Source organism: Danio rerio, chromosome 19 (genome assembly GCF_052040795.2).
Source record: "Danio rerio strain M-AB ecotype USA chromosome 19, GRCz13ab, whole genome shotgun sequence".
Classification (NCBI taxonomy): domain Eukaryota; kingdom Metazoa; phylum Chordata; class Actinopteri; order Cypriniformes; family Danionidae; genus Danio; species Danio rerio.
The window spans coordinates 5485001-5500000 of NC_141039.2; the positions used below are offsets into that span (position 1 = coordinate 5485001).

The window sequence follows — 15000 nt, forward strand, 5'->3', positions numbered from 1 at the left end:
GTGCACTTTCGTACTTTACAGCTGCACATTAGCACATTTAGGGTTCACTTTTGTACTTTACAGCTGCACATTAGCACCTTTAGGGTGCACTTTTGTACTTTACAGCTGCACATTAGCACATTTAGGGTTCACTTTTGTACTTTACAGCTGCACATTAGCACCTTTAGGGTGCACTTTCGTACTTTACAGCTGCACATTAGCACATTTAGGGTTCACTTTTGTACTTTACAGCTGCACATTAGTACCTTTAGGGTGCACTTTCGTACTTTACAGCTGCACATTAGCACATTTAGGGTTCACTTTCGTACTTTACAGCTGCACATTAGCACCTTTAGGGTGCACTTTCGTACTTTACAGCTGCACATTAGCACATTTAGGGTGCACTTTTGTACTTTACAGCTGCACATTAGCACCTTTAGGGTGCACTTTTGTACTTTACAGCTGCACATTAGCATCTTTAGGGTGCACTTTTGTACTTTACAGCTGCACATTAGCACCTTTAGCGTGCACTTTTGTACTTTACAGCTGAACATTAGCACCTTTAGGGTTCACTTTTGTACTTTACAGCTGCACATTAGCACATTTAGGGTGCACTTTTGTACTTTACAGCTGCACATTAGCACCTTTAGGGTGCACTTTTGTACTTTACAGCTGCACATTAGCACCTTTAGAATTCACTTTTGTACTTTACAGCTGCACATTAGCACCTTTAGGGTTCACTTTTGTACTTTACAGCTGCACATTAGCACCTTTAGGGTTCACTTTTGTACTTTACAGCTGCACATTAGCACCTTTAGGGTTCACTTTTGTACTAAAAGTACAGATTTGTACTTTTTTAGGTATTAATAGGTACCTTTAAGGACCTGTTAGGGTGCTTTCACACTAGCACTTTTGGTCTGCACCCGGGTTCGTTTGACATCATAGTACGGTCCAAAACCAAAACATTCAGTAAAAGCAGAATGACCGCGATGTGCGGACGTCTTTCCATTTCGACGATTTGCTTTTGTGACCGTCACCTAGCAACAGCCGTAAACAGAACAGCAGCTCGATGACGCATGTTCAGAAGGAAAAAAGACAGTGTGAACACAAACCAACCGAGAAGATGCCAAGGGGGAACAATCGAACTTGGGCACGGTCCAGGCAATGGAACCAAGTGTGAAAGCACCCTAAAAGTACAGATTTGTACTTTCTTAGGTATTAACAGGTACCTTTAAGGACTTGTTAACGAAAGTGAAAAATGTTCTACCTTTATTTCTGAGAGTGTACCCCAAACCCAACATTCACAGAAAACACTTAGCAGTTTTACATTTTCAAAATACTTCATGCTGTATGATTTACTGGGCCTTTTCCCTCATACAGACCAAAACAATTTCTGTACAAGGTCAAAAATGACAGGTATTGCTCTATTTGTGGTATAGTAATGACATGAGGAATAACAGGACCATGAACAGACACACACAGACCTCGGACGCTGAATGAGAGACAGGCAGCTCTGCTCCTCAGGTGATTGTTCTGCTAGAACGGACACAATCGGCTAAAAGACGGGTTGTTAGAAGATAAGACTTGCCCTCAGAGGCCAAGAAACCTCTCACATACGCACGCACTTAACCAGGTTAACAAAACATGGACATGCTACACACTTCCACTACTAACAATGCCAGTACATCCATGTAGTAAATGATGTAACTGTTTATATGAGAATATAAGAGATTTAATGAAGTTTCAGTGCAGGATAAACAGAGAATCAGTTCTGAATAGCCTGAAAGAAATCCCTGACTGACTTTCTGCAAAAACCTACATTATAAATTTGCATATTATTTATCAATGGTGGTCATTGGCTGACATGAACACGTCTGCTTTAACACTCAAACATTGTAGTAATATCTGAGACTGGAGGAGTTGCTTCATGTTGTCAACATGTGAAGACAACACTGGGTCTCATTCACTAAACATGTGCACGCACAAATATTTGCGTATTAAAAAAATTATGTATAGATGTTTTCACTAATAAGTTATGATTCGTCCAAAATTTGACTAAAGTACTAAAATTGATTCTTAATACTTGTAAAACTTCTCAAACAAATTATACATACATACATACGCATGTACACACTCACACACAAACGTTGGTATTGGTGGTTTACAGGGACTCTCTATAGGCGTAATGTATTTTATATAGAAAAAAAAGCTTACTAAACGGCCCTACCCTTAAATTCAACTTTCATATTTTAATTAAAAACATTTTTTAATGTAAAAAAAAAAGTAAGATTTTTTTTTTATGTAAGATTTTTAGAGATTTTGAATAACAAGGACACCTGTGTGTCCCCGTAAACCATCATAAATAAGTACAATTAATGTCACACCTACAGTTTAAGTCAGAATTATTAGCCCTCTTTTGATTTTTTTTTCTTTTTTAAATATTTCCCAAATGATGTTTAACAGAGCAAGGAAATTTTCACAGTATGTCTGATAATATTTTTTCTTCTGGAGAAAGTCTTATTTGTTTTATTTCGGCTAGAATAAAAGCAGTTATTAATTTTTTTAAAACCATTTTTGGGACAAAATTATTAGCCCCTTTGAGCTAAATTTTTTCCTGATAGTCTACAGAACAAACCATCGCTATACAATAACTTGCTTAATTACCCTAACCTGCCTAGTTAACCTAATTAACCTAGTTAAGCCTTTAAATGTCACTTTAAGCTGTATGGAAGTGTCGTGAAAAATATCAAGTAAAATATTATTTACTGTCACCATGGCAAAGATTAAATAAATCAGTTATTAGAAACAAGTTTTTAAAACTATTATGCTTAGAAATGTGCTAAAACAATCTTCCCTACATTAAACAGAAATCAGGGCAAAAAATAAACAGGGGCGCCAATAATTCAGGGGGCTGATAATTCTGACTTCAACTATGTCACTATACAAAAAAACTGTCCTTGTAAACCACCAAAATTAGTACTCAGAAAACAATCTATTAGCATTATTTATGAGCCGTTTTGCTAAAAAAAAAAATGTCCCCACAAGGTCAACATTTACTGGTATTGCTATATTTTCGAAGACCTTTGCTCCCCACAATGTAAGCAATACAAGGTATTCACACATGAAATACACATGACTAACTTACTCATTTCAGCTCCAGTCGCTGGGTTTTCTGGAACATTTCTTAGTTTCACAGCTTAGAAAACGAGGTTCATGACTGCCAAGATGCTTCACTCTCTCGCAATACTGAACACCTAACAAATATGAGCATGCAATTTACAGCACAACAACAGTATGATGGGATATTTTTGCCTTGTTGCCATTTTTATCCACAGTCCTGGCAGAGAGAATAGAGGAAATCACTGGGAGAGGACAAGAGTCTGGATTAGGCAGGTGAAAGCAGCTGGATTTACGTCTAGCTGAGAAATAAAAAGGTATGATTTCAATATGACAAACTTAATATTCGCATTTATTATCAGATGAAAGTGTTATTGCATAAATTATTGCAACATTTAAATGCATTAATATTTTTATGTCTAATTTTTTTGTATTTTAGCATTATTTATTTAAGTACTGTCGGAGTCTTTATTAAAGTTTGATTTTTGTTTTCTTTTTTAATAAATTTTTCTTATCATTGTTAGCTTTTAAAGGTCTAGCAGTTTAAGTCAACACAATTTAAGTTTTATAAACTTTAATAAATATTAAATATTCACATGACTTCTCATATAATTTAAGGTAATACAATATAATGTAGGGAGTGATTGTTTTTAGCTACCTGATACAAAACACATTTTAGTTATTATTTAAATAATAATTTTATTTTCCTAATTTTCCTATGAAAAATTACACGTGTAGAATGAATTAGCAAGCTAGCATGTTTCTAACAAGAGTTAAGCACAAGTTATTAGGAAGATTTAGCATGTTGCTAGCATGTTTAGCCTGCTACTTATATATTTCTAGTATAAATTAACTTTCAGTAGCAATAAATAACATTTTACTAGCACGTTTATCCTGCTACTTGCAAATTTCTAGCATAAATTAACTTCTTATTAACAAAAATTACATGTTGCTAGAATGTTTAGCCTGCTACTTGAAAAAATCTAACATAAATGACATCTTATTAGCAACAATTAGCATGTTACTAGCTATGTTACTTGCATATTTAAAGCATAATTAACTTCTTATAAGCAAGATTTAGCATGCTACATGCAAATTTCTAACATAAATAACACTGTTATGACATTATTAGCAAGAGTTAGCATGTTTAGCCTATTATTTACATATTTAAAACTTCCTATTAGCAAGAATTAGCATTTTGTTGTGAAAAACTAAATGTTGCTAACATGTTTCAAACATAAATTAACATGTTTCAAGCATAGATTAACATGTTATCAGAAAGAATTAGCATGTTGCTAGCATCTTTAGGCCGCTATTTGAATATTTCCAATATAAATTAACTTCCTATTAGCAAGAAGTAGTATTTTGCAGCATTTTAGCAACAACAGCACTAATTATATGAAAGTTTGATGAGTGTCCGTCATTCCATCCATCTTGTTTTTTAAAACTACACATAAAAGCCAAAGCAGACAGATTCTGAAGGCCTGCGCTAATAAACCGCTGGTCACAGCATCACACTCCTGCCACAGAGATCACGCTGAGTGCAGATGGAAGTCATAAACACACAGCTATCATGGGGCTCTGGCCACATTTGCATAAACAGAAGTGATTTGTGGGCATTCGGCAGTCATACTGAAACTCTGAGGCGGAAGCAGCGCGACATTATCCGTTTAATGGAATTTCATGCTCTGTCTCTTGCTTGTTATATGATAAGAAATGCTTCTCTCATTAGATATAATACTCAGTTTGAACACTGTGAAAGTTTCGGGGAACAGAATCCGGAGGTTAGTGTTTATTTTCCAATCAAATCAACTTGTGCGATACGTCGGTGCAAACGCGCAAATAAACGCAGGCTGTGTTCATCTTAAAAGTGTCGACAATATTATATATTATTAATAGTATTAGCAGATGTAACTGTCGGCTCGAAAACTTTTTGTTATAGTTTTGTACTATACTGTCAAACTTACTGTAGTCATTTGAGGCACGGTGGCTCAGTAGTTAGAACTGTCGCCTCACAACAATAAGGTCGCTGGTTCAAGCCTCGGCTGGGCCATTTCTGTGTCGAGTTTGCATGTTTTCCCCATGTTTGCGTGGGTTTCCTCCGGGTGCTCCGCTTTCCCCCACAGTCCAAAGACATGCGGTACAGGGGAATTGAATAAGCTAAATTGGCTGTAGTGTATTAGTGTGTGTGTGTGAATGAGTGTGTAAGGGTGTTTCCCAGTAATGGCTTGCAGCTGTATCCTCTGCATAAAACATATACTGGAATAATTGGCGGTTCATTCCGCTGTGGCGGCCCCTGATTAAGGGACTAAGCCGACGGAAAATAAATGTAAATAAGAGAGTTCGACTAAAGACCTATCTTTTTAGTAAAGCATACACTCAATGCATCATACAGTGATATGAAGCATGAATGGAGAAACCGAAGCACCAAGAGGAAACCCACACCAACACGGGGAGAAAATGCAAACTCCACACAGAAACTCCACAACTGACCCAGCCGGGACTTTAACCAGCAACCTTCTTGATGTGAGGCGACAGTGCTAACCACCGAGTCACCGTGTCACTGGTGCACAACTTTATAGATAAAAAAAAAAAATTTCTTGTAAAAAAAATTGTAACAGTAATGCAGTCTTCTCTTTTTTCATGAAAAATCATCACTAAAAATACTACTTCTGTCAGTATTTTATGTAAAAAGCAGAATTTGCACAACCCTGCAGCTTAAGATACTGTCATTTCCATCAAGAACCTGAGCGTTACGATGATTTAAAACCTAATCAGATCCGTCAGTCTCTCCTCACTACTACACTTTCAACAAAACCTGTCAAACGGCCCCTAAAAATGGACACATTTACAGCTGAAGACTTGCGGCTCAGAAATATCTTTTGAAGTGTGGCCACTTACTGAAAAAAAACAACCTTCACACACGTCTGCATGTCACAAAAGTGCTTCAGATCTGAATAAATAAATAAACAAATAAAAGGTGAAGATAGAATCAAAACGGCTCAGCGGACGCATAGAGTTGAAGTCAAAATGATTCGCCCTCCGGTGATTTCTTTTTCAAATATTTAACAAATGATGTTAAGAGAGCAAGGAAATGTTCACAGTATTTCCTATAATATTTTTTCTTCTGGAGAAAGTCTCATTTGTTTTATTTTGGCTAGAATAAAAACAGTTTTAATTTTTTTTTAAACCATTTTAAGCTCAATACTATTATCCTGACCCAAATATCTGTATCTGGAATTAAACAGTGCAGCGCTAACTTTGTCTCTTACTGTATGTGATTTGAAAACATGATCAGATTACGGCAAATCAATGCATTTTAAAGGCCCTGAATCTGATTGCAGGCATGTATGGGAGTGTAATGGGTGGATCTGTTAGCCCTCTATAATTAATACGCAGTAATTTACCAGGCCATTGTTTTCTCTGGAGGGCTGCTGGGATACCCGAGTCTCCGTATTTGCAGAGGACTACAGTATTAGCATTACACCGGGTATTATCCCAGTCTGTATCTGCAAAACCTCTGTTTCCACAATCAAAACCGCTTGTCACTTGGGTTTAGCTTCATAATTAAGGAGCCGGTGGTGGATTGTATCTCTCATTTGGTCCAGAACTCATATATGTGATGTTATGAATGTCCTTGTCCAATATAATTTTGCTCCTCATACAGTTGAAGTCAGATTTATTAGCCCTCCTGAATTGTTAGCATGTTGCTAGCATGTTTAGCCTGATACTTGCATATTTCTAACATAAATGAACTTCCTATTAGCAGGAATTGTCATTTTGTTGTAAAAAAACTACATGTTCCAAGCATGGATTAACATGCTATTAGAAACAATTAGCAAGTTGTTAGCTTGTTTAGCTTGCTTTTTGAACATTTTCATCATAAATTAACTTCCTGTTAGCAAGAATTAGCATATTGTTGTGAAAAACTACATGTTGCTAACATGTTTTTAACAAAAAATTTGCATGTTCCAAGCTTCGATTAACGCATTATTACAAAGAATAAGCATGCTTATAAATAACTTCCAATTAGCAAGATTTAACATGTTGTGAAAAACTACAGGTTGCTAACATGTTCCAAGCACGGACTAACATGTTATTTGCAAGTATTAGCATGTTGCTAGCATGTTTAGCGTGCTATTTGAATATTTTTAAAGATAAATTAACCTTCTATTAGCAAGAATTAGCATTTTGTTTTAAAAAAAACTACATTTTGCTAAAATGTTTATAACATAAATTAACATATTCCAAGCATGGATAAACAAGTTATTAGAAAGAATTAGCTTGTTTAGCCTGCTATTTGAATATTTTCAATATAAATTAACTTAATATAAACAAGCACTAGTATTTTGTTGTGAAAAACTACATTGCTAACATGTCTCTAACATAAATTAACATGATAACATGTTGCAAGCACAAAATAACACATTATTAGCAAGTATTAGCATGTTTCTAGCATGTTCAGCCTGCTACTTGCATTTCTAACATAAATTAACTTCATATTAGCAATAATTAGCATTTTGTTGTAAAAAAAAACTACGTTGCTAACATGTTTCTAACATAAATTAACAAGTTTCAAGCATCGATTAACATGTTATTAAAAAGAATAAGCATGCAGCTAGCATGTTTAGCCAGCTATTTGAATGTTTTCGATATAAATTAACTTCCTATTAGCAAGACTTACCATGTTGTTGTGAAAAACCACAGGTTACTAACATGTTTCAAACATAAATTAACAAGTTCCAAGCATGGACTAACATGTTATTAGCAAGTATTAGCATGTTGCTAGCATGTTTAGCCTGGTATTTAAATATTTTTGAACATAAATTAACCTTCTATTAGCAAGAATAAGCATTTTGTTATAAAAAAAACTAAATTGCTAACATGTTTCTAACATAAACTAACATGTTTCAAGCATGGATAAACATGTTATTAGACAGAACTAGCTTGTTTAGCCTGCTATTTGAATATTTTCAATATAAATTAACTTCCTATTGCCAAGATTTTGCATTTTGTAGTGAAAAACTACATTGCTAACATGTTTCGAACATAAATTAACATGATAACATGTTGCGAGTACAAAATAGCACATTATTAGCAAGTATTAGCATGTTGCTAGCATGTTTAGCCTGCTACTTGCATGTTTCTAACACAAATTAACTTCCTATTAGCAAGAATTAGCATTTTGTAGCGAAAAACTACATTGCTAACATGTTTCTAACATAAATTAACATGATAACATGTTGTGAGCACAAAATAGCACATTATTAGCAAGTATTAGCATGTTGCTAGCATGTTTAGCCTGCTATTTGAATATTTCCAATATAAATTAACTTGCTATTTGCAAGAATTAGCATTTTGCAGTGAAAAACAGCATTTTAGCAACAACAGCACTAACTATATCAAAGATGATGAGCGTGCATCACTCCATATGTGTTGTTCTTTAAAACTACACATAAAACCCAGAGCAGACAGATGCTGAAGGCCTGCACAAATAAGCCTGCGCTGGTCACAGCATCACACTCCTGCCACAGAGATAATAATACTAATAATATTGCTAATAATATTGACATTAAATGGTTTAAAAAATAAAAACTGCTTTTATTCTAGCCAAAATAAAACAAATAAGACTTTCTCCAGAAGAAAAAATAATCTAGGAAATACTGTGAAAAATTCCTTGCCCTGTTAAACATCATTTGGGAAATATATAAATCTCATAACTTGTTCCCGCAGCCCAGTCAGTAGCCCTTTTTTCTTCTTCTTCTCCATTTCCATTGTGATGACGAGGAGCACAGAAACACTGATCGTCAGTGACAGCCTCAGATTTATCATCTCGCAGATGTTTGGCTTGTGTGTTTCAGGTTCCTACACAGACGTGTGTTCGGAGGCTGTAGAAACGATAGGGAACAGCTGGAGACGGAGTGGTTTCTGTGACCCCGGCGCATTGGAACGGCGCCCCCTAAATAAACCTGTCAGATACGGTTAGATACGGGCACCGCAGGGCAGCGTGCCAACCGTACCCACCTCTGCCGGCTCCTCCGCCATCTGTTAAATACGCCACAAGCGAGTTAGAAGAGCTCGGAGACGCGGCGCTGGACCACAGTCAAAATAAGCTCAGTGTATCTCAAGTGCTTATTTTGCATCTCTGATGAATTAAAACTCAAAGCTGAGGAAATCTGTAATTGTGTCAGAGGCGGGTGGACAAATCTTAAGACATTCTTGACTTTTATGATTCATGCGTTGATTTTTTAAAAATAAATAAATTTAAACAGAATAGTTTACAAAAGTTTACGGAATAGTAAACAAAACAAAACAAAACAAAACAAAACAAAACAAAACAAAACAAAACAAAACAAAACAAAACAAAACAAAATAACCCGGGTGACGCAGTGGCGCAGTAGGTAGTGCTGTCGCCTCAAAGCAAGAAGGTCGCTGGTTCGAGCCTCGGCTGGGTCAGTTGGCGTTTCTGTGTGGAGTCTGCATGTCCTCCCCGGGTTAGCGTGGGTTTCCTCCGGGTGCTCCAGTTTCCCCCACAGTCCAAAGACATGCGGTAAAAATGAATAGGGTAGGCTAAATTGTCCTTAGTGTATGAGTGTGTATCGATGTTTCCCAGAGATGGGTTGCAGATGGAAGGGCATCCGCTGCATAAAACATATGGTGGGTAAGTTGGCGGTTCATTACGCTGTGGCAATCGCAGATTGATAAAGGGACTAAGCTAAAAAAGAAAATGAATAAAAATAAAATAAAATAAGATAAAAAAAATTAAATTAAATTAAATTAAATTAAATTAAATTAGATTAAATTAAATTAAATTAAATTAAATTAAATTAAATTAAATTAAATTAAATTAAATTAAATTAAATTAAATTAAATCTATTTATAACAAAAAAATTTATTTCAGATAGAAAAGATTATTTTTAATAATAGATTAAGGTTAAGTAAATAAATTTAACAGTTTAGAGACAAAATAAAATGAAAAAATAATAATAATGATTACTATTATAAGGTGGAAAATGTAACAATTTTAAATAATATGTATATAAACATGTATATGTTTTTAGAGACGCCAGTGGTTGTAAAGTGAAGATATCTAATCTAACAGAAAAAAAAAATGAATTAAAAAAACATGTTAAAATGAATAAAACTTAAAATATGTTTAAAAAATAATAAATTATGCAAAAATCTAATATAAATTTCACAAGTTAACATGACTGAAACGTAATTATTTTATAAAGACTATAATATAGTATATATAATATAGTATATCAGTTATATATAAATGAAAAACACATATTAAATTAACGCAAACTTTTTAAAAAAATCTTTCAAATAAACAATAGGAAAAATTGTTATGATAACCAACAATCTAACCTTCTCAGATCGCTGGAGAACACTCACATTTACACAAACTACAATCCGGTCTCAATATGAACTACAAGTCCTGTCATGGAACACACACACACACACCTGCTCCTAGTCTCTATTGATTACATTCACACAGCTGATTACACACAAATATATACGGCTCACTTTGAGACTCTCACTGCTGTTCTCTTTTTATACTTGTTATACTGTTTGTGAACATTACCATGCGTTTCCTTGCCTTGCCTTCCGTGCTTTTGAACCTTGCTTTGTTTTGTTTGTTTTACCCTGTCTGCAGCCTGTCTTTTGACCATCCGCCTGTTATTTGACCACGACTCCGGATTTGCCTACATACATCTGTTTGCTCCTGATTGCTTGCCTGACCATCTCTGTATAATAAACCCTGCATTTGGATCCTCACTTGCTGTAATAAAGTATGTAAAAAATAATAAATAACTCTAAAGCGGCTTGCACATGGCCGAGTGGCTCATCCAGTGTCTCATTAACATGATCATCCATCATTCGCAAAATTTGAAATCTTGTCAGAATCATATCGCCAACTAAATAGTATAGCTACTTTCTATATCGCCTAATACTTGAGTATGTACAACACTTGAATCTGAATTTACTTTGCAACCATTAGAAAAGTACTTTCTATATAGTATCAATGTGTGTAGTATGAATGAAATTCGGACATACTACATCTGCCATTTTGACATGATCAACCAGCATCAGTTGTGTTGCGAATACACACTTCAGAATCAGTAGTAGAAGGTCATCTGGGTACTTCTCGCATATACTGTTTGACATATGACTGCTAGGCTCCTACTAGGCTGTTTTCACATACTATACAGTTGGTAAGTATGTGATTTCGGAAGCAGCCTATGTGAATTTTGACACAGCCCCTGTGTTACCCTACTAAAACGTCTTAGAGTGCCACCTACAGAAAGAGATGTTTGAGCTACTCACATATTCTCCATATGTGTCCTGCACAACAGCAGGGGGAGGCCTGTATCCTGGTGGGGGCGGAGCTCCTCGTGCTCTCCGTGAGGACACGGCCACTCCTCTGCTGGAGGGGACTCTACTGGGCGGAGCTCCTCTTGGCGCTGCCCCTCGCGGGACCGCAGCCTGAGGAGGAGGAACGCCCCCTCTAGTCCTGCAAATACAATGAAAACGAAAACTTAAATGCAAAAATTAAACGTTACATAAAAATTTAGATGAATGTTTTATATATATATATATATATATATATATATATATATATATATATATATATATATATATATATATATATAATACAGAAAAAATCTAATTAGTGACATTAAAAAATGTTTCACGTAAATTTGTAAAGCTTAGATTAAGTTACTTTTACATGCATATAAATATGAACAGTGCTTTCATATTACTTTATAATAATACTACTAATAATAATAATAAAGTAATATTAACAACAACAGCATTAATAATAAAAAATTAATAAATAATAATAATTATTATTAACTACAAACCAGTGACCTTCTTGCTGCACCACTGTGTCGCCCACATAATACTAATAATAATAATAATAATAATAATAATAATAATAATAATAATAATAATAATAATAATAATCATAATAATAATAATGATAATAATAATAATAACATATTATTATTTTTATTATTATCATTATTATTATTATTACCATTATTAATATTAGCAATATTAGCATTATATATTTTTATTACTGTTATTAATAATAATAATAAGTAATATTTTTGGTGTTGTTATTGTTATTACATTATTATTAATCATAAAAACACTATTAATAATAATAATAATAATAATAAAATAATAATAATAATAAATAATAATAATAATAATAATTATTATTATTATTTATGCATTTATTTTTGCTATTAATAATAATAGAACAATGTATAATTAAAACTTATTATTATTGGTATTATTGTATTATTAAGAATTTTATTAATATTAAAATAATAATAATAATAAGAAGAAGAAGAAGAAGAAGAAGAAGAAGAAAAAGAAGAAGAAGAAGAAGAAGAAGAAGAATTATAATATCAATAATAATTTATATTATTGTTATTATATTTTAATAAACAAATTGTCATAAGAATTCACATTGAGAACCTATTTTAAAATTAAATTAATATTTCATAACACTGTTTTATTTTATATTCAATCAAAAAAGATCTATAAAAGTATTGTTGTAGTTTTATTTTTATTTTTGCTTTTGAAAAGTAGTGAGTGTACTAATATAATATTTCCTTTTAAAATCGTAAAATCTTTAACTAACAGACAGACAGACAGACAGACAGACAGAGAGACAGACAGACAGACAGTCTGGTCTACTTTCATTTACCAAATAACAATACGCTGCTGATTATATTCTATCCTCTAATGGAAGATTACTTTAATGGTTTGATTGAATTTTCCTCTCCAACTATGATGAAAACGAGACTGATTTGAGGAAATGACATTAGTGCCAGTCCGAGTGAGAATAAAATCTGCCAGTTACACTGCATTAAACTCTCAGCGGAGTTTCAAATCCGTTTCTCATTAAACAGTGAAAAAAAACTCCAATGAAGAATGAAGGTGAATAAAACACAGAGTTAATAGGCTTTGTTTACATTCCTCCTGCTTTTCTCAGATGTTTGAAATATGAAAGACTCTAAAATAAAGGTTTTTGCATCAGTAAAAATAATATTTTAGAAAGAAAATTTCCAAAATACAAGGGCCTTTATTCCACTAGACTATCTATGGATATTAAGGGTGTACTCACACTGGGCGCAATTGTCCACCCTTCCCTCTCCCCCTCGGCCCGCACTTACATTTCATTTTTTGCCTTCCAAGCCAGAACACAATCTTCTGCTGAACAGATCCACTTTTGACACACTTAAATGTTTATGTTCATCGTGCTGCATGTATTAGGAGGTTGCAGCTGAGGTGCAACCTGGGCATGTTTCCAATAACTTACCGTGAGTCAAGACACTGCATGTAAAAACTAATAGTTATAACTATATATTTCTCAATCAATTGATTACAATAATTATCGCTAACATTTGTTGCATTACAAGTTTTTTAGCATTTTGTTTAAATATGCAAATGAAGGACTATTTAATTAATTAATTAATAGTTTCAAATTCTGTAGTTTTTTCATATATGAGAGTAAAACATTTCTTTTTAATTAATTCATAATTCAAAACACTGCTTTCAACAGTAATAAACGGCTCAAATTTAATATGTTTTACATTTTTAAATTTTTTTCACAAAATCTTTAGTATAACATGTTTTATATAATCAGGCAAATTATGTATGCACTAGTGCTGTCAAACTATTTGCTTTTGCTTTCAGAATAAAAGTTTGTATTTACAACTGTGTGTGTACTTCGCATATTTATTATGTGTATATATAAAAATACACAGATGGATGCAAATGTTTGTTTACATTTATATATAAAATGTTTTATTTAAAAATATTTGTGTGTAGTGTATAGCTTATCTTATGTGTGTGTGTGTGTGTGTGTGTGTGTGTGTGTGTGTGTGTGTGTGTGTGTGTGTGTGTATATATATACATACACACATATATATAAATACATATATATACACATATATATACACACACACACACACACACACACACACACACACACACACACATATATATATATATATATATATATATATATATATATATATATATATATATATATATATATATATATATATATATATATATATATATATATACAAGATAAGCTATACACTACACACAAATATTTTAAAATAAAAACAATTAATTGTACAATTAAAATACAATTAAAAATTTTATTTAATAAAGTACAATTTAAAATATAATTTGTTGGTCAATTTAATAAATAATATTAACATTTCTCGTTAACTCCCTTCTAGCAACAAACTACGTCTCAGTGAAAATCTAAAGAATATAGAAGTAAGTGTGTTTTGGATGCTTTCCTCTCATTAGACTTAAAAAAAAGTTCACGAAAAGCTCAAAATATCAAAACTGAAGTGCATAAAAATGGTTTATTTGTCTATTTGTTGTATTTTTAATGGTAGATTTCTGTCAACGACAGCTTACAGTTTTTTCACGGTAAATTTAATAATTATTGCTAGCGCAAACTTGATAACATTTCTACTGTTTGTATTTTTTATAGTAAATTTCTGGCAACCACAGCTGCCAGTGTTTTACCGTAAATTTACACCATTTTCTTTGCAGTACACAGTGTCTCAACCTTCATTTTGGTTCTTCATAGTAACAAAAAACTACCCAATACCAATGAGAGTGCAATACTTTCAGGAGGCCTGTGGTACCTGTGTGTTCCCGGCGCTGATGTTCCTCGTCCTCGTGTGGTGGTTTTGCCTCTCGCCGCTGGGACTTTGGCGTCCTCTGAACCGCCATTCAAGTACGTCAACTCCTGTAGCTGAGCCTGCCTGATCTCATCATTGTAGTCCTATAACACACGCACACACACAAACATACGGCGGCTACTTAATGAGCTGTAACGTGTAATAAACATCA

General features: G+C 33.4%; 1 protein-coding gene across 8 annotated transcripts in view; it reads right to left on the bottom strand.

Annotated features, from left to right (window-relative positions):
- The window catches only part of khdrbs3 (KH domain containing, RNA binding, signal transduction associated 3), a 218038-nt gene that overhangs the window by 59593 nt on the left and 143445 nt on the right, over positions 1-15000 (bottom strand). For 7 of the 8 annotated variants that reach the window (XR_015516400.1, XR_015516398.1, XR_015516395.1 and 4 more), the window contains exons 5-6: positions 14793-14932; positions 11428-11614 (exon numbers count right to left, since the gene is read on the bottom strand). Coding sequence is in view for 2 of the 8 variants with exons in the window: in XM_087295295.1 (XP_087151421.1) it covers positions 11428-11614; positions 14793-14932 (327 nt within the window). In the remaining 6 variants the exon portion in view is untranslated. Of the gene's footprint in view, positions 1-10328; positions 10700-11383; positions 11615-14792; positions 14933-15000 lie in introns of those variants that run through there. The other variant, XM_087295296.1, reaches the window with a different exon arrangement.